The sequence below is a fragment of the Grampus griseus genome (assembly GCF_964374135.1).
Source record: "Grampus griseus genome assembly, chromosome: 15".
Lineage (NCBI taxonomy): Eukaryota > Metazoa > Chordata > Mammalia > Artiodactyla > Delphinidae > Grampus > Grampus griseus.
Window position 1 is genome coordinate 20907064 of NC_139009.1, and position 22259 is coordinate 20929322.

Genomic DNA, 22259 nt, shown 5'->3' on the forward strand with positions numbered 1-22259 from the left:
TTGATCAAAGAATACAGTGGTCTCAGTTACTTACAAGACTTTAATGAGGGATGGAACCTACTAACTCTACCAGTTACTGAAAGGAGAAGCTGGTGCTGGGCAGTCCCCCGCACCACTGACTGATGAACTTCAGTACGTCTTGGCACACAGGGCTGTGGGAGGTCTGTGAGGAAACAGAGAGCATGAGGGGAACTCAGCAGCGCTGGGAAAAACATTCCTGATACAAAGAAAACTTGTTCCATCTCAGTGTGGGGAGCAGGGTTCAGGCCTGCACCTGCCCTCTTGACACCACCTCCCCTACCCTGCACGGCTGCTGGTGGGTTCTTCAGCGCTGTTCTCCCTACCCCCATCTCTCAAGCCTTCCTCTCTAACCTTGATGGCCATAAGGAACTTATTCCAGTTGTCCTTGTTAGCTGCCTTCCCTGGCCGCTTAAATTCAATTTTGTTCCTCAGAATGGGGTATCCTGGAGGGGTGGGGGGAGAAAAAAAGATGAACTGGAGTTTGCGATGGATTGAGGGGGAAGAATGAAGAGCAATTTAGGGGTAGAAAGTAGGATGTTCTTGTCTTCTGCATCCTTTACTGAATCACAGTAAAACAGTTTCTTGATCCTGCTGTTTTTCCCTCCTTTCCACCCACCACAGAATATGGGGTGCTGTAGGGTTCTGTACCTGTAATGAGGCAGGGCAGTGCCCGAACTCCAGTGCTGGCCGCCACCAGGGAAGCCTCATAGACACCGCGCTCATCCCGAGGTAGAACCTGCTCCAACCGCTGGTCCATTGAGATTGTGAGCACCCAGTCTCGAACCTCTTCTCTCTGAGCCTCCTGGGAAGGACAGAGCAGCTTCACGCAGGGCAGGGCAGGGCAAGTGGAAGGTGGTGGGTAGAGGGTTTGCTGAGCCGTCATCCTGTGTGCCACCTTTCACCCACAAACGATCCTCCTTGGATTGGCGGTCACAGTCACAGCCTTAGCTTTTTCCTCTGCTTCTACTTTCACTGAACGAACAGTGAGGGCTGAGGCCCTTCCAGAGACTTTGCTGACTGATGTCATTACAAAGTGTTGGGAGGACCATCCTAAAGTGGCCTCCCTTTCTAGTGCACTCACACTCCTGAGGCCTCCTGTTCTCCAATCCTGTGCCCTTACCGGGACGTGCTGCTTGGCTGGGAGTGGCACCTCAAAGGGAATGTCTGTATCCTGAAAGTCAGAGTGGTCAAGGGCATCCAGAGTCCCTTCTTCAATTGCCTGCGGCAGAGTGGGCAGCCATGAGATAGGCACAGGGAAAACCTCCCAACCTCTGGGCACAACTGCCCTACTCACATCGGTCAGATCCAAAAAGCGGTTGAGGAAGATGAAGGCCATGTTCTCCCAGCCAACTGCCTGCACCAGAGAAAAGGTGCAAGTGGGAGTGAGCAGATGGGCGTGGCTGTTTCTCCAGGATGCAGGGGGAGAACCCAGGAAGATACAGGAAAATGACCTCCTCCATAACGTCAGCCCCACGCTCAGCTCTGCTCTACCTGAGCAGCTGGGATTTCCTACTTTGCAACTTTTGATTTCCTTCTCTCCTGGGCCCCGCCCTTGCTTGGCCCCATTGCTCACCTTGGCAGCAATGCCTGCTTCATAGAAGGCCTTGTCTGCAGGTAGTAGCTGGGTGTGACGTAAGAGTGAAACAGAAAGCCTGGCAGCCACAGTTTCCTATGGATTAAAGTCAAAGCACTATGATCCTGGCACTATGTGACTGAGCTGCCAGACCAATGATCTTATAACTAAGGCAGCCATAGAACCAGAAGACCAACAGTCAATATCAAATTGCTCTGGGTCATGCAGTTCTGGGTCTTAGTTTTTGGTTTTTTTTTTTTTTGCGGTACGCGGGCCTCTCACTGTTGTGGCCTCTCCCGTTGCGGAGCACAGGCTCCGGACGCACAGGCTCAGCGGCCATGGTTCACGGGCCTAGCCGCTCCGCGGCATGTGGGATCTTCCTGGACCAGGGCACGAACCCGTGTCCCCTGCAGCGGCAAGTGGACTCTCAACCGCTGCGCCACCAGGGAAGCCCCTGGGTCTTAGTTGTTTTTTCATCTGCGCAAGAGAACTGGACCTAGGTTATTTCTAAATTTCCTCCCACCTCTAGAATTCTATTGTCCAACTCCAGGAAATAAATATACAATATACTATCATGGATAAGCCAAAGGTATGTATATATTATAAGAGGTCAATGCAGAAATCATGGAATTTGAATGTTTGAGCGTAATGAGGCTGGAGCTGTGTGGGCACAGAGCCCTAAGAAGGTCAGAGGAATACAAAGAAAACCATCTCAGCAAGGGTAAAGAGAAACTAGGAGAGCAGTGGGCCAAGCTTGAGACCGTCCAGAACTTGAATTCATTCAACTTCACACATTTGAAGATGTGTCTGTAAGACTGAGAGCTCCTCCCCACTCTGTCTCACCAGCTGTTTGATGCTCTGGGCCGCAGAGCGAGTGGCATAGTAATGAGCGATCAGCAGCATGGTCTCGAACTCCTCATGGGCTGGAGAGTTTGCCTCACTGGACTTCACCAAGTTTTCACACTAGAGCAGGGAGAGTGCACAACCTGGGTCAGGGGTCAGAGGAGTGCCAGGGCCAGAGTGGTCAACTGATGGCCACCTGGACAGAGGAAGGTAGAGTCTGAGGGTGAAGGTTTATGTGCGTGAAAGAAAAGACGAGGACAGGGACAGGCGGAGTAGCCTGTCTGAGCTGTCCACCCGACTTCCTCACCAGGTTGAAGAGGACGTCCCGAAGGTCAGCCCAGTTGTGATAGGCCTCGGCACTGTTGGTCCCAGGGGAGCTCACCATGTCAGTGAAGATCCTTCTGTAGATGTTGAAGTTCTGGAGGTGGAGGGGGAAGGAGAGCTGAGTGAGAAGAGCACAACTAGAAGAGAAAGTCAGGGGAAGTGGGGCCAAAGAGGAAAACCAGCTGTAAACGTGCGCGCATGCGGAGGAGCTATGGGACGCTGCTGGAGAAAGTGTTATTTTAAGAGAAGAGGAAGAAGAAGGGCAAGAAAAAGCGATTTCTTCCTATCTGGCGCTCTGTGGGTGTGGGCAAATGTGGGACTGTGAATGTGCAGTCACATTGTTAACGGGGTGACAGTGTCCGGAGAGCTGTGATGCTCAGATAGGAGAGCGGTGCTCGCTCTGGAGGAAGTTAGGAAGGCCCTAGAGGTGTGTGCGGGTCATCTCTGAAAGACTGTTCCCTGCGTGTTAGCTAAGAGCACGGGGAGGTTGTTGGGTGTTCCTTCCAAGGGTAAATCCTCTACAGAGGCTGTACATTCCTGAAGAGGCTGGGTGGAGTCTCTGGGGACGATGATCTCTAATGAAAGAATCCTTTGAGAAGACAGATCCTGAGGGCGTGAGTGGTTCTTGAGGAGAAGGTAAGAATTTCCTTGAGGAAACGTTCACCCCAAGGAGCTGGCTGATACCTGTGGGTTAGCAGGGGCTCCGTGTTGCACATACAGGGCCAGTGCCTGGGCACAGCCACCCTCTCGGATCAGGTGAGTCGCATACAAAGCCACGTACTTGTGCAGAATCTTGTAGTTCTGTTCCAGGGGTGCAGGAAAAGCAAGGGGAGGTTGGGGTCAGTAAGACCAAGCAGTGAGGGTGGGGTGCTGACTTGAGGCCATGGATTTGTTTAGGCGGCCAAGGGCATATGCAAGCCAGGCCCAGCTAGGCCTCTGACCCCACTGTCAGAGTGTGAAGACTGAGCTCTCTGACGCTGATTAGGGATCTCTGGGGTTTGGGCTTTGGAGGAAGTAAGAGAGACAGCTCTGGGACAGGTGGGAAGTCAGAAAAATACACAGAAGAGCTGGGAGTGGGATGAAGAGAGGAGTACCTGCTTGGTAGCTGTTTCAATGCACTTGTCCCACTGGCCCTGCTCCACATATAGGTCCAAAGCAGCCACCACATCCACACCCACCAGCTACGGATCAGTTGAAAAGACAGAGTTACACGAGGAGAAGGAGAGAGAATCTCTTGAGCTTGCCTCCTGCTGACTCTGCCAATCTCACCGAGTCCACTTTGCCCTGGTTCTTGAGGAACTCTTTATAATGCTGGTCCACATATTCTTCATACCTGTGAAGAATGTGCAGAGATCTTGCACTTCATGTTCCTGGGATGCACACCCTTCCCATGAGAACTTTCTCCCAATCTTTACAAAAGGAAGTAAAAGAGAATTTCTAGTGAGAAGGGGTCATGAACTTACCGGGGATCTAACTCCTTAGCCACACGCTTGGCCTTGTTCCATTCCTCACCCTCAATGAAAGCATCGATCGCTTCCTTGACTAGGTCCAGGTTCAGATAGAGCTCTGCAGCCTGCACAGTGGAAAGTCAGAGACGAGATCATCTTTCCCCTCCCTCCCCAGTCTCCCCTCTGGGAACTCTCTGGGAACTCTGGGGAAACGGAAATGCATGCCATGCCTGCCAGGAGACCCACTTCATACAGCTTTCTGAGTGCAGGTGTCACCCTTCCACCCATCCCTGTGCAATCTATTTCTGTTCAGTCCCAGCACGCTACTTACTGCACTGTGCTTTCCAATTCCAATCAGCTGGGGTCCCACAGCCCGAACTACTTCCAGACTGCGTTGGGGAGGTAGAAACTTGATGGAGAGTTCAGCTGCCTGAGTGGTTGAACAGAAGATAGAAATGGGTAGGAGAGACAAATATTGCTGGGGGGTCCTCGACCTGCTCTGTTTTATTCCCTCCAGTTGCCAACTTTCTTGCACTCTCCCTCACTTTCCGCCCTCTTGGGCAAATCCTGCCTCATGGTCCATCAGAGCCTTTAAATAGAGGACCTATCTCTTCCTCTCAACTCATCCTCTTTCAGACACTCATCGCTGTCTGAGATCACTGCATTTGGTCCTGTCACCTTTGACAAACTGGTTTCTCAAGTTCTTTGTCCCAAACAGAATCTTGGTAGCATGGTACAGAGAAAGAACCCCTAAAATCGGAGCCCAGGGCATTCTGCAACTATTTGTTTTAAGCTTTTCTGAGCTTCAGTTTCTTCACCCATAAGAGTGATGGTCAGGGCTTCCCTGGTAGCACAGTGGTTAAGAATCCGCCTGCCGGGGCTTCCCTGGTGGCGCAGTGGTTGGGAGTCCGCCTGCCGATGCAGGGGACACGGGTTCGTGCCCCTGTCCGGGAAGATCCCACATGCCGTGGAGCGGACGGGCCCGTGAGCCGTGGCCGCTGGGCCTTCGCCTCTGGAGCCTGTGCTCCACAGCGGGAGGGGCCGCATCAGTGAGAGGCCCGCGTACCGCAAAAAAAAAAAAAAAAAAAGAATCCACCTGCCGATGCAGGGGACATGGGTTCGAGCCCTGGTCCGGGAAGATCCCACATGCTGCGAAGCAACTAAGCCTGTGCGCCACAACTACTGAGCCTGTGAGCCACAACTACTGAGCCCGTGAGCCACAACTACTTAAGCCTGCGTGCCTAGAGCCCACGCTCCGCAACAAGAGAAGCCACTGCAGTGAGAAGCCCACACACCACAACAAAGAGTAGCCCCCGCTCGCCGCAACTAGAGAAAGCTCGCGTGCAGCAATGAAGACTCAATGCAGCCAAAAATAAATTAAAAAAAAATAAAGTATAGAATCTTTAAAAAAAAAAAAAAGAGTGACGGTCAGTCTAGGTTTGTACTGTCCAGAACAGCAGCCACTAGTCACATGTGGCCAGTCCCAACTGCGATGTGCTGTAACCTTAAATGTTCAAAGACTTTAGTATGAAAAAAGGAATGTAGAATACCTTGATAAATTTTTATATTGATTGCATGTTGAAATAATAGTTTCGATATATTGGGTTAAACAGAATATAATTATTTTCACCTGTTTCTTTATACTTATTTGAATGTGGGGCTACTAGAAATTTTAAAATTACATGTATAACTTAAACCTTTGTGGCCTGCATTATATTTCTACTGGACAGTGTTGGTCTAGATGACCTTGGAGACCTCTTCTAACCCTAAAACTCAGTAATTCTAAAAACCCAAGTGTTCCATGAGTTCACTCTGTTTGCACTGTGATGCTGACATCCTCACCAGATTTTAATTTCCACATGGTCCAGTTTAGCTATAGTCTATGCTAATCCTCCTGGTCTTCCCCCACCTATTCTTGCCTTTCTTTCTTTCTTTTTTTTTTTTTAAGGTTTTGGCCACACCCCATGGCATGTGGGATCTTAGTTCCCCGACCAGGGATCGAACCCACACCTACTGCACTGGAAGGCAGAGTCTTAACCATTGGGCCGCCGGGAAAGCCCCTTGCCTCTCTTTCTTTACCTGCCAAACCCTTCAAGGCTTAAAGTGCTCCCATCCAGGAAGCCACCCTCTGACTAATCTGAAGAAGGTATAGTCATGAACAGACCCGAGTAAACAATGCCCCAGAGTAAGATACAGAAGATGCTTAATACTTGATTAAAACCTGTTAAACTCTCTTAAATAGTCCTCAGTCCTTTCTACTTCCTTCCCCTCCAACTTCTAGGGGCTATTCAATTACAAGGCCTCACAAACCTAAGGGAAATTCTGCAGGGGCATCAGCACACCAACATTGTATTCAGGGGCTGATCCATCTCACCCCTTCATAACTCCTAATACCATATTTCCCTGCATCTAAGGCACATCATTAAAATGTACATGTATCCCTATCTCAAAGACACCAAGAATCTATCGTAGAATTGATGAAACATATTAGCTTGGCTTAATCTCCTAGAGGCTTCTTCTCAGGAGCTGCTGGGTAGACGAGGGGCCTCTGCTTTTTTCATGGCCTCCATCTGGCCCAGCTCCAGGGTCTGGATTTGCCCTTCCAGCTTTGATCCCAGGCCTACCTCCTCCCTCACAAGGGCTCCCCTACCCCAGCCCACAGAGATCTCACCCTTCTCTGAACTCTACTTGAATCACACACTTCAGTCTTCACTAAGTTGCGATATTAACTAATTGAGCCACATGTTAGTCTACCTTCCCCCAATTTCTGGCTCTCCGGGTTCTATGTTATATCCCTTTTTATAGCCTTCATAGGTTCTGGATCTAGCATCTAGCAAGCACTCAGTAGATACCTGCTACCTGATTGAAAACAAAAAGACACAGGAGGAAAAAGATGAATGTCTGAGAAGGAATGCTGGATGTGAATGGGGGCCTGGAAGCATAGGGCCAGGCAGGTGTGGCAGCCTCACCTTCATCCAGCACTTCTCCACCAGGCTGCTGCTTCCTGCATCCCGCACTTTGAGGTAACAGTCGACTGCACGGCTGTATTCTCCAGCCTGCTCCCACTGTCGAGCTTGTTCCACCAGTCCCTCCATGCCCCTGTGCAGATGAGTGTGCTCGTGACCAGGAATGGGGAGGGGCAGCGTGGCCGATTCTGTGCACACCTTCTGACCATCCACCCCCAGCCCTGCCGACATTTCTGGGTCCCCTGGCTTCATACCTGGCCCCCTTCTTGGTAGCTTCTCGCTCATACTCCTCCTGCAGTGCCTCCAGCTGGCCAGGCATGTAGTCCTTGCAGATCCGCAGGGCATCGCTCCATAGTCCAGCCTCCTGCTCAGATTTCCAGGTATCAGGATGGTTAGCGGCAGGCATGACAGCTTTCCAGTGCCACTCAGGTGCCATGGCCCACTGATCCCTAGGTCCTTGAACTTCTGTTCCCCTTCCTCTTTGTCTCCTTCCCCTCCCCAGTGTTAACCTCCTGTATCATTCTCAGTACCAGGCTCAGTGTAGTGCTCTGTGGGCTCTCACATCCTCTCACCCTGCCCTCATGGCCCTGAATCTGCTGACCCACCTTATAGTAATTGAGGGCCAGGCCTGGTCTCTGAGCCCGAAGCAGCAGCCCTTCTGCTTTCTGGAAGTCTTTCTCCTCCAAGGCCCCCCGGGCCTGCCCCACGAGCACCTCAGCGACACTGTCAGGGTCGTGGGCCTCAGCCACACGCTGAGCTGCCTCCCAATCCTGGTTATGGACAAACCTGCTCCCAGATGAGGACAGAGAGGAGGCTGAGTATAGGAATGAAGCCTCCACTATGAGAGGCAAAAAGCCATGTCACTGAGGGGGTATAAGATTTATTGGTACTAGGTTTAGATGAAGGTGAAGATGACAATGAAAGATCCTGGGGCTGAGTCTGGGAGGACAGGATTAAGGAATTTACGGGGTAACTCACATGAGGACTGCTTCCTTGGGTTTACCAGCCCTGATGAATTCAGCTTCAGCCTCTTCAAATTTTCCCTAGACGGAGAGAAAGGCAGCCACACATGATGAGACAGAGATTGGCATCACAGGCAGCCATGAGACAGGAGGTTTGAATGCCTGGCAGCAGTGGTCTAGGGGAGGGGAAGGAGGGCTCTGTGGTCAGAGTCAAAAGCAATGGAGAAGAATCACATCCATACCTCATCCTCCAGGTACATAGCGTATCTGAGATGAATCTCAGGGGTTTTGTGCTTGAGGGCCAGCCGAGAGAGTTCAAAAGCAAATTCAAAGGAGCTGAAATGGAAGGTGCAGATAAGGTTTGCTTACTCTATACTTCCTTTTATAAGGGGAAAAGAAAAACAGAGGGCAAGGATTGAGGGGAGGAAAAGGCACAGATTAAGAAAGACAATCAATATGAAATGATAGAGAAGCACAGAGAGCACAGCACTGATAGGGAGGAAGGACTCCTGGTGCTCTGACCACCTCCTCCTGAGCCACGTCTACACTAGCAGAAAAATAATCTTCCCAAAACAAGTAAAACTATCCGTAGCAGTCTGACTCAATGCAGGATTACTACTGGTGTTCTTAACATTTACTTAAGAAAAGCTCACTTTGGGCAGAAGACCTGAATACACATTTTTCAAAAGAGGATACACAGATGGTCAACATGAAAAGATGCTCTAATCATCTAATCATCAGAGAAATGCAAGTCAAAACCACAATGAGATAACAACTCGCACCTGTAAGAATGTCTATCATCGAAAAAGGTCTACAAATAGCAAATGTGGGTGAGGATGTGAAGAAAACAGAACTCTTGTGCACTGTTGGTGGAAATGGAATTTGGTGCAGCCAATAGGGAAAAGAGTATGGAGGTTCCTCAAAAAACTAAAAAACAGAACTACCATATGATCCAACAATTCCACTCCTGAGTATATATCTGAAGAAAACAAAAACACTAATTAGAAAAGATACATGCACCCCAATGTTCATAGCAGCACTATTTACAACAGCCAAGATATGGAAGCAACCTAAGTGTCCATCAACAGATAAATGAATAAGGAAGATGTGGTACATATATACAATGGAATACTACTCAACCATAAAAAATGAAATTTTGCCATTTCCAACAACACGGATGGACCTGGAGGGTATTATGCTTAGTGAGATAAGTCAGACAGAGAAAGACAAATACTGTATGTTGTCACTTATATGTGAAATCTAAAAAAACAAATCAAACAAACGAATATAACAAAACAGAAACAGACTCACAGATATAAAGAACAAACTAGTGGTTACCAGTGGCGAGAGGAAAGGGAGGAAGGTCAAGACAGGGCTAGGAGATTAAGAGGTACAGACTACTATGTATAAAGTAAATAAGCTACAACAATACGCCATACAGCACAGGGAATATAGCCAATATAATAACTTTAAATAGAGTATAATTTATAAAAATATTGAATCACCATGTTGGACACCTGAAACTAATATTATAAATCAACTATACTTCAAAAAATTAATAATTTAATTTAACTTAATTTTAAAAAAGAAAGAAAACTCATTTTGCATTTAATGGAATCACACTTCCGTTACTCAGAAGTAAGTTACTGGCTTAGTGCATTTTAGCTTTAAAAGCTGTTCTCTTTCCACCTTTCTCCTTAGAACAGCCAAAGATTAAACACCATTCTGAGCCTCCTGGGGAACAGGAGCAGAGTTACTAATTCATTCTTGCCTCTCTATCGGGTTCTTCCAAGGATCTCTCCTGACCACATTTCTTCACTCTTGCTTCAGCCTCTAGAAATGCTTTTCAGTTATACACCAATTTTCTTTCTCTATATAGAGGCTCTGTCTGGAATGGGGCCAGCAGAGAGAAGGCTTGGGGCCTCACCAGTTGTCAGCAGCATGGTCAAGAGCAGCTTCCAGGAGTCCCAGCTTACTGAGCAGTCTAACTGCAGCCTCACCTCCCAGGCTCTTTGCCCACAGATAGGCCACGTGTTTGTGGGCATTAGCTCCTCCGTGAGCCTTGGCCACCTGAAAAGCAAAGCCACTTGGCAATCCTCCAATACAGGGGTACATGGCTGCTCCCTTCTCATCTCTGACCTGACCTCAGCTTAGAAAAAGATCAGGTGCTTCTCCTAGAACAGTAGGAAGAGGGCTAAGTTTCAGGGTCTATTAACCTGATTAGGGTCCCAGGATGGATTTCAGGTCGTTCACAAACCATTAAAATTGTATGTGAAATTTTGTGCGTAGGTGTGGACTTTTTTCAAAGACACCCATGACCAGTTTAGAATTAGACAGTTACTTGAGAGTGGGAAAGAGGGATGGATGAACCCTGTACATCCTTATCCAGTAAGGGTAAGAAATCCTTACCCGGTAGGCCTCTTCCCAAAGCCCATTGGACCGGTACATATTCACTGTTGCCTTCCACTCCTGGGCCTCGAGGTAGTGATATTCAGCCTCCTGTAGTCGGCCTTCAGCCTCCAGCTCCTGGGGAGAGGTGGATCAGGATGGAGAGAGGGGGAGATGGAGCCTGTTTGGGGGAGAGATGGGCAGGGGCAGGAGGAGGGCTCACCTTGCCCAGATGTAGGTGTGTGTCGCTGAGGAGATCTGGGTGGTGCTTCCCTACCAGGCGGATCATATCATCATACAACTTGTGCTTTTTGAACATGGTGATGGCAAGATCAGGCTCTTCCACTGTCACATATAGCCTGGGGACAGGAGATATACCTGCGGCCTCCTAGACCCAGATTCCTGCTGCTAGAGTCGTTCCTAAGGGCTTCTGTCACTGCCTTCTGGGCAGAGGGCACGTATCTGCAGACCCCATCCCTCCCTCTAGCCCTGAAGCCCCATCTCCTGCTACACCTCCCCTGGGGCCACGGCTCACCTTTCAGCCTCTCGGTACTTGCCCTGCTTCTCCATCTCCTGAGCCTGGGTGATGTAGAGCACCGACACATCTTCTGGTCTCATGCACTTCATTGCCAGCTGTGTGGACACACAGAGCCAGGGTAGCTTCAGGCACCAATTCCCAAGGGAAGCAGAGGGAAATGCAGAGCGGACAGGGAAGTGGGGCTTCAAGGGAGCCTGTTTTCTCAGGAACTCTGAACCTTCCCAACAACCACAGGCATTTGGTTAGTGTCACTCTCCTAGTCAGTTCAGGGAATCCCAAGTCCATAATGAGCAGAGTAAGAACTACATTCTGCTAAGGCAGGAGGGTCAGAGACACCCTGTGCTGGGGGCACCTGTTCCCACTACCTTACTCCTACTGTACCCACTGGGCTCTGGGAGCAGAAGCGAGAATGGTTACCATTGTGGCTAGAGCTTCAGCAGAGGTATTTCAGATTCCCTAGCCCCCAGGCCCATCTGCTGTGTTCAGAATCGCAGGTTTGGGAACAAGGGCCTCTCTTCATCCTTGCCTTTCCCCATGGCTAGGGATCAAAGTATTTTGGTACTCTTCCTCAGCTTTCAGGGAACCCAGCGAAGTGGGGATATCAGAGACTAAGGAAAGTGGCAACATAACCACAAAGGTGGAATTCTCTTCTCATGAACTCCACCCATTCCCTACCTTGTGGGCTTGCTCCCAGCGGCCAGCCTGGGTGTACATGTCTATGGCATCTTTCGTCCGGTCTCCCTTAGTGTAGAGCTCCTCAGCAATCTGTGGTTGAGACAGGCAGAGGCAAAAGGTCAGAGCATCAGAGTGAAAGCAGCCTGTAGGAGGAAAGAACAAACCTCAGCTGGGATGGAGCAGAGCCTGGGATACCATTATCCTATAGTCACAGAGAAGACAAGATGACTACAGGTGTTTCAGACTTTCTACTGCTTTGAAAGAAGACCAGCCTGAAACAATATGAGGACAATACAGTGGGAGTTTAAGAGGGCCTCATGTTTCTGCAATGCAAGGCAATTCTATACTGTAACTATGTTGGAGTTCTTTTTTTTTTTTTTAATTAATTAATTTATTTTTGGCTGCGTTAGGTCTTCATTGCTGTGCGCGGGCTTCTCATTGCAGTGGCTTTTTTTGTTGCAGAGCATGGGCTCTAGGTGCGGGGGCTTCAGTAGTTGTGGCTCGTGGGCTCTAGAGTGCGGGCTCAGTAGTTGTGGTGCACAGGCTTCGTTGCTCCATGGCACGTGGGACTTCCCAGACCAGGGATCGAACCCGTGTCCCCTGCATTGGCAGGTGGATTCTTAACCACTGCACCACCAGGGAAGTCCCTATTCTTTTTTTTAAATTTTAATTTAAAAAAATTTTTATTGAAGTATGGTTGATTTACAATGTTGTGTTAATTTCTGCTGTACAGCAAAGTGATTCAGTTATACGTGTATATATATATTCTTTTTCATATTCTTTTCCATTATGGTTTATCACAGGATATTGAATATAGTTCCCTGTGCTATACAGTAGGACCTTGCTGTTTATCCGTCCTGTGTATACTAGTTTGCACCTGCTAATGTTGGAGTTATCCATGAAGCATCACTCATGCTTGCACAGGAAGAGAGCTAGAGGCTTGCTTTATATGTCTGGGAGGGGGGTCTATGTTATGTTAGAATGAAATGGGGGAAGTAAACCTCTTTCTTCCCATTCAGGGTGGTGACATTGTTGGGTCCCAGAAAGAAGGATTTGGAACACTTCTTGCTTTGGGTTCCCTCCTCCTCATCCTGTCCTGCATTGCTTTAGGCTGCAGAAAGGGGCTCTCCCTCACCTCATACTCCTGCAGAGACGCATAGTGTTGGGCCACACGAGGATAGTATTTGGACGCAGTGTTCTGGTCCTGTAGATCTAATATATAAATTGCCTTCTTCCACTGGCGGGCACCCAGGGCAGCCTCAATTGCCTTAATGGAGCACCTGGCATAGTTGGGAAAGGTGTAAATATGTATGAGGAAAGAGGAAAATAGATGGAGGTAAAGGGAAACCTCAAGCATACTCCAACCTACATTTTGAGATCTCTCTTATTTTAGTAAGGCCCTGGCACCCTTACTTTCCCCATCACCTCTCATCTCATGCTCAAATGTCCTTTGCACCCCCAGACCACCACACCTGGCTTCAATGTAGTGATTAATGGCCGCATCAAGCTGCTTCTGCTGCACCAGGTGGTCCCCCCACGCCTCCTCTAGTCTCACCACCTCCACTGGAAATGCCAATCGAGCCAGCTCCACCGCTGCCAGAGACAGAGAGGGCACTCAGCTCAGACTTCAGGAGAAGTGAGATAGAGAAATGAGGCATGGAATACAGGTGAGAAGTGGAGGGACGGAGGAGCACTGAAGACAGTCAGCCTGAGCAGAGGCACAGAACAGGTGTGGGGGACTGTTTGGGCCGCAGTCCACAACACTGAGGGATGGGCTGTGGGTGGCTCGTACCTTTCATGAATGCGTTGCCTTTACGGTAGCACTCCAGGGCCCGCTGTGGATTTCGAATCTTCTCAAAGAGATCACCTGCCTGTTAACACATTCCGTATTACTACAGAGATACCCTTACTACACAAAAGTCAAGTATCAGCCCCCAAAGGAGGCGAATCAGCCACCAGTCAGGGAGGGCTATGCACTCCAAGACCCCTCTGGGTAGGAAAGGGGCACTGAGCCCTGGGGGTAAGGGACAGGAATAGGAAGCCATCCATACCCTTTCATACAGTTCGCTCTTGATAAGGGCGGCAGTGATGTGCTCTACCAGCTCTGTGGTGGCCAGCAGTTCCTCTCGGGTCAGCACCAGCCGAGCAGCTTTGGCGGGGAGCCCAGCTTTGAGGTAGAGGCTGATGGCTGCTAGCCCGTCCCCTTGGCTCTCCTGAAGTTCGCCTGCTCGCTCCTCTTGCTGTGTGTCCATCAGCCACTGGTAGTAACCCTGGCGCAGCTTCTCTAGGGCTGGGTGTCCCTGGACACGCAACAGAGGAGACCAGGAGTCACATCCCTCCTGCCCTGCTGCTTCCCAGGCTTCTCCAATCCCACTTTAACAACAGAAACCCTCCCAGTCACCAGTGTCCTAACTCCTCACCATATCAGGTCCCGGCCCCCGCCCTGTTGCAGTTCCTACAGTCTCCTTGACAAGAGGAGGTTTCTGATATTGGTGGGAGTGAGTTCTGAACAACTGTGGGGAAGACGGAACTGGTACCTTGGCCTCAGCCACAGCGATACATTCGTCCCAACGATGTAGCTGCTGGTACATGTCCATGGCCTCCTCAACAGCGTTCTAGGGGAACCCGGGCAGAGGAAAGAGGGACACCAGGAAGATACGAGAGTCAGAAATCAGCAGGCTCTCCTCAGCCCAGCTAAGATGCCAGCCTGTGTGGACTGAAAGCCTCATCCTTTACGTATACACAAGCAGAGGTGAATTTAGTATGAAACTAAAAGAAACTTAAGCTTCAGGGCACCTTATTTGCACAGGTTCCTTCCAAAGCAACTTTTCTTTTTTTTTTTTTTTATTTTTATTATTATTTTTTTTTCCAAAGCAACTTTTCTTAAAGAGGGCTCCTCAAATTGTATAAGCTTTGGGCCTCACAAAATCTGGATCTACCTCCACGCACAAGAATTGCAGAGACAGGCTCCGGAGTATACGGGGAGACAGCAGACTTTTTATGAAAGAAAGAAGTAATTGTAAGAACTAACACAGAGGAGGGAATTATGGAGGAGTGAAATGAACTGTATAGACCTTTCTGAAAGTTCTCCCCAGACCTTTGGTAGCCCAGCTGACCAGTGCTCATTCCTCCTGAGTTTGCCTCTGTATTTTTCCCTCTCTGATCCCCTCTTCCATCCAGTTCTTCTGTTCCTGTTACCTGTTCTAAGAAGATCATTTCGGCCAGCTTGTAGTTCTTCTCCAGCATGGCTAGACGTGCTCGGACCTGATAAAAGTCTGTTCCTTCTCCACCCTGTGGGGAAAAAGGAGGTTCTGCTTATTCTGTTGGTGCCACGGGAGCCATTCTGTCTGTGTGGCCAGAGAGACATGGAGGCTAAAAGGCTTAGGAAGCTGAAAACCTTCATGGGGCTTAGAGGCTTGAGGTTTGGCAAGCAATTCCAAAATGGTCTGACTTGAAGGTAGAGGTGTGGGGGGCAGGGTAGAGGAAGTTAGCTATGGCTGGAAAGCTAAGAGTCGTGGGGCTGAGTACCAGGAGAAATCTCAGCTTGAAAGACTGAACGAATCAGGAGAATACTTGCATATTCCCGAGACACTTGATCTGCAATCTCATTGGTCTCACGTAGGAATCGAGCTTTTGCTACATGGCCCAAAGCAGAAAAGCACCTATAGTATGGAAGCAATAGCAGTAATATTATAATAGAATCATCATTAATTCATTGGTTCAGCAGATATACTGAGCATCTATTATATGCCAGAAACTGTTCTTGCCACTGGGGACACAAAAGGGATAAGACAGATGAGGGCCCAGCTCTTAGGGAACTTACTTTCTAGTGGAAACAATTAGTAAACAAATAAACAAAGATTATTTGAAAGAATGGAAAATAAAACTAAGGGGACTCCTTAAGTTGGTAGCCAGAGAAGACCTGTTTGGGGAGCTGAGCTGAGACCTTCATACAAGAAAGAGCCAATCATGACAAGATGGAGAAAAATTATTCCAGGCGGAGAGAAAAGCTAGTGTAAAGGCCCTAAGGCAGGAGTGAGCTTGGCACACTCAAAGGGACAAAAGGATGCCAGTGCGGCTGGAGACTAATGGGCAAGTACCCGATATGAGACGAAAGCAGAGGCCAAATCTTGTGGGGCCTTAGGACATGCAAAGAGTTTGGGTTTTATACAAAGTACAATAGTAAGTTACTGGAAGGTTCTGAGCAAGAAAATGATACAATCTAATTTATGTTTTTAAAAAATTACCTCAGCTGCTATGAGGTGAATGGATCATAGGGGTTTAAGAACCGTATCAGTGAGACTAATTAAGAGGCTTTGCAATAGCATGTAGATGGTGGTGGTCTATTCCAGGGTGGACACAGTAGACTTGAACAAATAAGAGATTCAGGATACTTTTTTTTTTTTTTACAATCACATGGATCACTTTTTATTTTTAACATATAGAATTTGACTTTGTGTTCATATATATATATGCATGTACACATGTACAAAATACTTGTATCTGTTAGCATTTTCTTTTTTTTAATCTTTATTGGAGTATAATTGCTTTACAATGCTCTGTTACTTTTTTCTGTACAACAAAGTGAATCAGCTATATGTATACATATATCCCCATACCCCCTCCCTTTTGAGCCTCCCTCCCACCCTCACTATCCCACCCCTCTAGGTAGTCACAAAGCATCAAGCTGATCTCCCTGTGCTATGCTGTGGCTTCCCACTAGCCATCCATTTTACATTTAGTGGTGTATCTATGTCAATGCTACTCTCTCACTTTGTCCCAGCTTCCCCTTCCCCAACCCCTGGGTCCTCAAGTCCATTCTCTGCGTCTTTATTCCTGCCCTGCCACTAGGTTCATCAGTATTGTTTTTTTTAGATTCCAAACATGTGCGTTAGCATATGGTGTTTGTTTTTCCCTTTCTGACTTACTTCACTCTGTATGACAGACTCTATGTCCATCCACCTCATTACAGGTAACTCAGTTTCATTCCTTTTTATGGCTGAGTAATATTCCATTGTATATATGTGCCACATCTTCTTCATCCATTCATCTGTTGATGGACATTTAGGTTGCTTCCATGTCCTGGCTATTGTAAATAGAGCTGCAATGAACATTGTGGTACATGACTCTTTTTGAATTATGGTTTTCTCAGGGTATATGCCCAGTAGTGGGATTGCTGGGTCATAGGGTAGTTCTATTTTTATTTTTTTAAGGAACCTCCATACTGTTCTCCATAGTGACTGTATCAATTTAGATTCCCACCAACAGTGCAAGAGGGTTCCCTTTTCTCCACACCTTCTCCAGCATTTATTGTTTCTAGATTTTTTGATGATAGCCATTCTGACCGGTGTGAGGTGATACCTCATTGTGGTTTTGATTTGCATTTCTCTAATGATTAGTGATGTTCAGCATCTTTTCATGTGTTTGTTGGCAATCTGTATGTCTTCCTTGGAGAAATGTCTACTTAGGACTTCCACCATTTTTGGATTGGGTTGTTTGTTTTTTTGATATTGAGCTGCATGAGCTGCTTGTATATCTTGGAGATTAATCCTTTGTCAGTTGCTTTGTTCACAAATATTTTCTCCCATTGTGAGGGTTGTCTTTTTGTCTTGTTTACGGTTTCCTCTGCTGTGCAAAAGCTTTTAAGTTTCATTAGATCCCATTTGTTTATTTTTATTTTTATTTCCATTTCTCTAGGAGGTGGGTCAAAAAGGATCTTGCTGTGATTTATGTCATAGAGTGTTCTGCCTAAGTTTTCCTCTAAGAGTTTTATAGTGTCTGGCCTTACATTTAGGTCTTTAATCTATCTTGAGTTTATTTTTGTGTATGGTGTTAGGAAGTGTTCTGATTTCATTCTTTTACATGTAGCTGTGAAGTTTTCCCAGCACCACTTATTGAAGAGACTGTCTTTTCTCCACTGTATATTCTTGCCTCCTTTGTCAAAGATAAGGTGACCATTTGTGTGTGGGTTTATCTCTGGGCTTTCTATCCTGTTCCACTGATCTATATTTCTGTTTTTGTGCCAGTACCATACTGTCTTGATTACTGTAACTTTGTAGGATAGTCTGAGGTCAGGGAGCCTGATTTCTCCAGCTCCGTTTTTCTTTCTGAAGATTGCTTTGACTATTTGAGGTCTTTTGTGTTTCCATACAAACTGTAAATTTTTTTGTTCTAGCTCTGTGAAAAATACCATTGGTAGTTTGATATGGATTATATTGAATCTGTAGATTGCTCTGGGTAGTACAGTCATTTTCACAATGTTGATTCTTCCAATTCAAGAACATGGTATATCTCTCCATCTGTTTGTATACTCTTTGATTTCTTTCATCAGTGTCTTACAGTTTTCTGCATACAAGTCTTTCGCCTCCTTAGGTAGGTTTATTCCTAGGTATTTTATTCTTTTTGTTGCAGTGGTAAATGGGAGTGTTTCCTTAATTTCTCTTTCTGATTTTTCACTGTTAGTGTATAGGAATGCAAGAGATTTCTGTGCATTAATTTTCAGGATATGTTTTGAAGACCCTGGATCAGTGTCCCTAGGACTTGCTGAGAGTCTATCTGTGAGGGGATGGGAAAAAAGGGACCAAGGATGACTCCTCGGCAAAATAGCAGCAGCTGACCTTTAAAGAGCACTTCCAACCTGTGCTCTTCGCACAGGTCCTCTCATTTGCTCTCCACTACCACTGCCATTTTTCTTTACCATCCTGCAGGGTAAATTCTGTTATCATCCCCATTTCATAGAGCAAATGGAGAAACCAAGGCTTGGGAAGGTTAAGTTAACCTCTTTCAAGTTACACAGCTGGTAAATGGAGCCAAGATTTGAAATCAGAGAGTCTGGAGTCCCATGTTTGTCCTATAAATTACACTCCTATACAACACCTGGAATATACAGATCAACACGTGGATTGTAGGGTATGAGTATTAAAAACTTTGAAGGGGCACCTAGTTACAAGATTGGGGAATGACAACAATAAAAGACACACCCTTATGTGAAGTAACTCAGAAAAACAAATATCATACAATATTGCTTATATGTGGAATCTAGAAAAATGGTAGAGATGAAATTACTTGCAAAGCAGAAATAGAGTCACAGATGTAGAGAACAAACTTATGATTACCAAGTGGGGAAGGAAGGGTGGGATGAACTGGGAGATTGGGACTGACATATATATACTACTATGTATAAAACAGATAACTAATGAGAACTTACTGCATAGCACAGGGAACTCTACTCAATGTTCTGTGGTGACCCAAAATGGGAAAGAAATGTAGAAGAGTATGTATATATATATATATATATGACTGATTCACTTTGCTGTACAGCAAGAAACTAACACAACATTGTAAAGCAACTATAGTCCAATAAAAATTTAGAAAAAAATAAATAAAAGACATACTCATAATCTAGGATGGGAGGATGTTTGGAATAACTGTACCACGGAAGGGTTCTATGACATCTGTTGGCATGGGAAGGGAAGTGCTGCCTTAACACTGGGGAGGAGCAGCCCACGGGGAAGATACCTGCGTGGCCATCCCTCCCTCCTAGCTGCCTGGCACCTTGGTTCTACAGCCCAACTCACCTCTCAGCAATGTGTAGCTGCCTTGCTTCCAGTGACAGCTTACTCAAGGTTTTCCACATTGCCTCTGTTTCTGGGGTCATTTCCAGAGTCTCCAAGAAGGCTGCTGCCCTGGAGAGGGAAGGAAGCAAAGCACAAGGAATGAGTCCAGGGTCAGGAAGACACCGAGGAATACTAGCGATGGGACAGGAGAGGAGGGGGGCAGGCAATTGTTTGTCCTCTTTGTCTAATCTCCTCCCAGGACACCACGTTCTTTTTAGACATGGTCAGTTTTACTATCCATCCCAGGTCCTCAGAACCAGAATTTCCCACCACCTTGCTGGTTACCAGTCTAGCCCCTCACCTGGTGTAGTTGCCGTCATCAATAGCTGTTCCAAACTCAATAAGGCCCTCATCCAGTGTGTAGGCAACTGTAGTCACACCTTCAGTCACCATCACCTCGGTCTTTCCCCCGCCCCGCTCCAGACCTACAACATCACCCTGTAAAAATTCAACACCCCCATCCCACCAGAATTCCAAGTTAGCATTTCCACTGACTCAACTGCAGAAAAGACCCACCCTCATTCAACCCTACTGCTCGTACACTGAGGGAATTACAGTGGCCCCTGTTTTTCTAACATTTAGTTTCTCTCAGGCAGATAAAAATTCCCTATCTATGGTAATATCCTTGGGTTAAAGTACACTCATAGCTATGATGGCACTAATGGCTAGGGATAAGTTGACAAAGTGTGACATCCACTTCTGCTACTGCCAGCAGTACTGCCAGCAGTACTCTTTCTCAGTATTCTTAAAGGCCCTCCTGTTAAAATTCAACTTGAACATACTTCTTAATATATTGCTGGGTTCAACTGAAGAAACCACTAGGAATCCTTCCTACTCCCTCCCCCGTCCCCACAAAAAGAAAGCAAGAGAGAAAGAGGTCAGTAAGCTAAAACCGAAAAAACATGAGCAGGAAAAAATGGAAGGTGAGCAAGTAGGAAGAATACAGTTGCCCTGAAGGCAAACACAGTATTAGGAGAATAAACTTTGGGTCCTCCAGCAGGATGGGAAGGCCAAATCTAAGGTTCCCTCATTAAACTGGGGATCCTCTCTTCAGTAAAGGGAACCAAAGGGGTACAGGTCATTAATATGCCTGATTCCTGCAGAGGCAAACACAAATCATCTCTGGAGGAAAACATGCCTATTTGAGGCCCTCAGGATTCCAAAAGATTACATTCAATGTAACATGAGTTCACAATAAAAAAGTACCAAAATATAAGTTAACAAACAGTTAACCAAAAAGTTAAATGAGTAAACAATACCTATAAATAACAGTTTTAGACCTCCATGGGTCTCAGATATCAAAAATAATACTTATGAAAAAAGACAGTTATGATATATAAAATAATTATGTGTGAGATGTTTAAAGACCTAAAAGATGAAATGAAAAATTAAGCAAGGGACAAGAGACTATCAAAAATGGTCAGTCACGTTGGAGAAAGAACCAAATAAAACCTTATGAAAAATTTAATTTTTGAAGTAAAAAACTCAATAGATGGTTTAAATAGCAGATTAGACAATGATGAAAATGAATTAATGAACTAAAAGATGTATCTTAAGAAATTATCCAGAATGTAGCATGGAGTGAGAAGGAGAAAGGAAATATGAAAGACAGGTTAAAAAGGTACAGAAGACAGAACAAGAAATCTAACATATACCTAATTAGAGTTTCGATGGAGAGACTGGAGAATATGATAGAAGAAGCAATGTTTAAAGAGATTATGGTTGGGAAATTTCCAAGACTGATAGAAATATGTGTACTCACAATTACAGGTAGCACAATATATACCAAGTAGGATAAGTAAAAAGAAATTTATAGCTAGACACACTGTGGTAAAATTTCAACATGCCTAAAAAAAGATTTTAAAAGCAACCAGAGAGAAAAGACAGATCACCTATATAGAAAGGGCTATTAATAATCTTGTCAGAACAAAAGAAGTCAATCAATGGGACAATATTTGCAAAAGGCTAAGAAAAAATAACTGTCAATCTAGAACAGGGGGGACTTCCTGGTGGTGCAGGGGTTAAGAATCCGCCTGCCAATGCAGGGGACACGGGTTCAAGCCCTGGTCTGGGAAGATTTCACATGCCGCGGAGCAACTAAGCCCGTGCACCACAACTACTGAGCCTGCGTGCCACAACTCCTGAGCCTGCGGTCTAGAGCCCGTGAGCCACAGCTACTGAGCCCGTATGCCACAACTACTGAAGTCCACGTGCCACAACTACTGAAGCCCAAGCACCACAACTACTGCAGCCCACGCGCCTAGAGCCCATGCTCCGCAACAAAGAGAAGCCACTGCAATGAGAGGCCCGTGCACTGCAACAAAGAGTAGCTCCCACTCGCTGCAACTAGAGAAAGCCCATGTGCAGCAACGAAGACCCAACACAGTCAAATAAAAATCTAGAATTCAGTACTGAGTCCAAGTATCTTTCAAGAGCAAAGCTCTAAATAAAAACATTTTCAGATAATCAAAACCTGAACGTTTATCATCACAAGACTTTCACTAGGGCTTTCCTGGTGGCGCAGTGGTTGAGAGTCCGCCTGCCGATGCAGGGGACACGGGTTCATGCCCCGGTCCGGGAAGATCCCACAGGCCGCGGAGCGGCTGGGCCCATGAGCCATGGCCGCTGAGCCTGCGTGTCTGTCTGGAGCCTGTGCTCCGCAGCGGGAGAGGCCACAACAGTGAGAGGCCCACGTACCGCAAAAAAAAAAAAAAAAAAAAAAAAAAAGACTTTCACTAAAGAAACTTGTAGGATAGCCTCATCCACCAGAGGGCAGACAGTAGAAGCAAGAAGAACTACAATTCCGCAGGAAACTAAAAACCACATTCACAGAAATATAGACAGAATGAAAAGGCAGAGGACTTTGTACCAGATGAAGGAACAAGATAAAACCCCAGAAAAACAA

General features: G+C 46.6%; 1 protein-coding gene across 2 annotated transcripts in view; it reads right to left on the reverse strand.

The window, feature by feature from the left end:
- Positions 1–34: 34 nt before the first annotated feature.
- The window catches only part of IFT172 (intraflagellar transport 172), a 41909-nt gene continuing 19684 nt past the window's right edge, over positions 35–22259 (reverse strand). Inside the window, exons 17-48 of one of the 2 annotated variants that reach the window (XM_082671975.1) lie at positions 19656–19792; positions 19316–19423; positions 15316–15400; positions 14937–15029; positions 14276–14353; positions 13790–14038; positions 13531–13609; positions 13211–13331; positions 12874–13018; positions 11739–11828; positions 11061–11158; positions 10749–10884; positions 10547–10663; positions 10065–10207; positions 8380–8473; positions 8154–8218; positions 7781–7961; positions 7430–7539; positions 7179–7308; positions 4541–4639; positions 4225–4334; positions 4031–4094; positions 3856–3942; positions 3446–3562; positions 2745–2855; positions 2438–2557; positions 1595–1690; positions 1316–1375; positions 1142–1240; positions 670–823; positions 373–464; positions 35–163 (exon numbers count right to left, since the gene is read on the reverse strand). In XM_082671975.1, coding sequence (XP_082528101.1) covers positions 74–163; positions 373–464; positions 670–823; positions 1142–1240; positions 1316–1375; positions 1595–1690; positions 2438–2557; positions 2745–2855; positions 3446–3562; positions 3856–3942; positions 4031–4094; positions 4225–4334; positions 4541–4639; positions 7179–7308; positions 7430–7539; positions 7781–7961; positions 8154–8218; positions 8380–8473; positions 10065–10207; positions 10547–10663; positions 10749–10884; positions 11061–11158; positions 11739–11828; positions 12874–13018; positions 13211–13331; positions 13531–13609; positions 13790–14038; positions 14276–14353; positions 14937–15029; positions 15316–15400; positions 19316–19423; positions 19656–19792 — 3558 coding nt within the window. In that variant the 3' untranslated portion in view covers positions 35–73. Of the gene's footprint in view, positions 164–372; positions 465–669; positions 824–1141; positions 1376–1594; positions 1691–2437; positions 2558–2744; positions 2856–3445; positions 3563–3855; positions 3943–4030; positions 4095–4224; positions 4335–4540; positions 4640–7178; positions 7309–7429; positions 7540–7780; positions 7962–8153; positions 8219–8379; positions 8474–10064; positions 10208–10546; positions 10664–10748; positions 10885–11060; positions 11159–11738; positions 11829–12873; positions 13019–13210; positions 13332–13530; positions 13610–13789; positions 14039–14275; positions 14354–14936; positions 15030–15315; positions 15401–19315; positions 19424–19655; positions 19793–22259 lie in introns of both variants that reach the window. The other variant, XM_082671974.1, reaches the window with a different exon arrangement.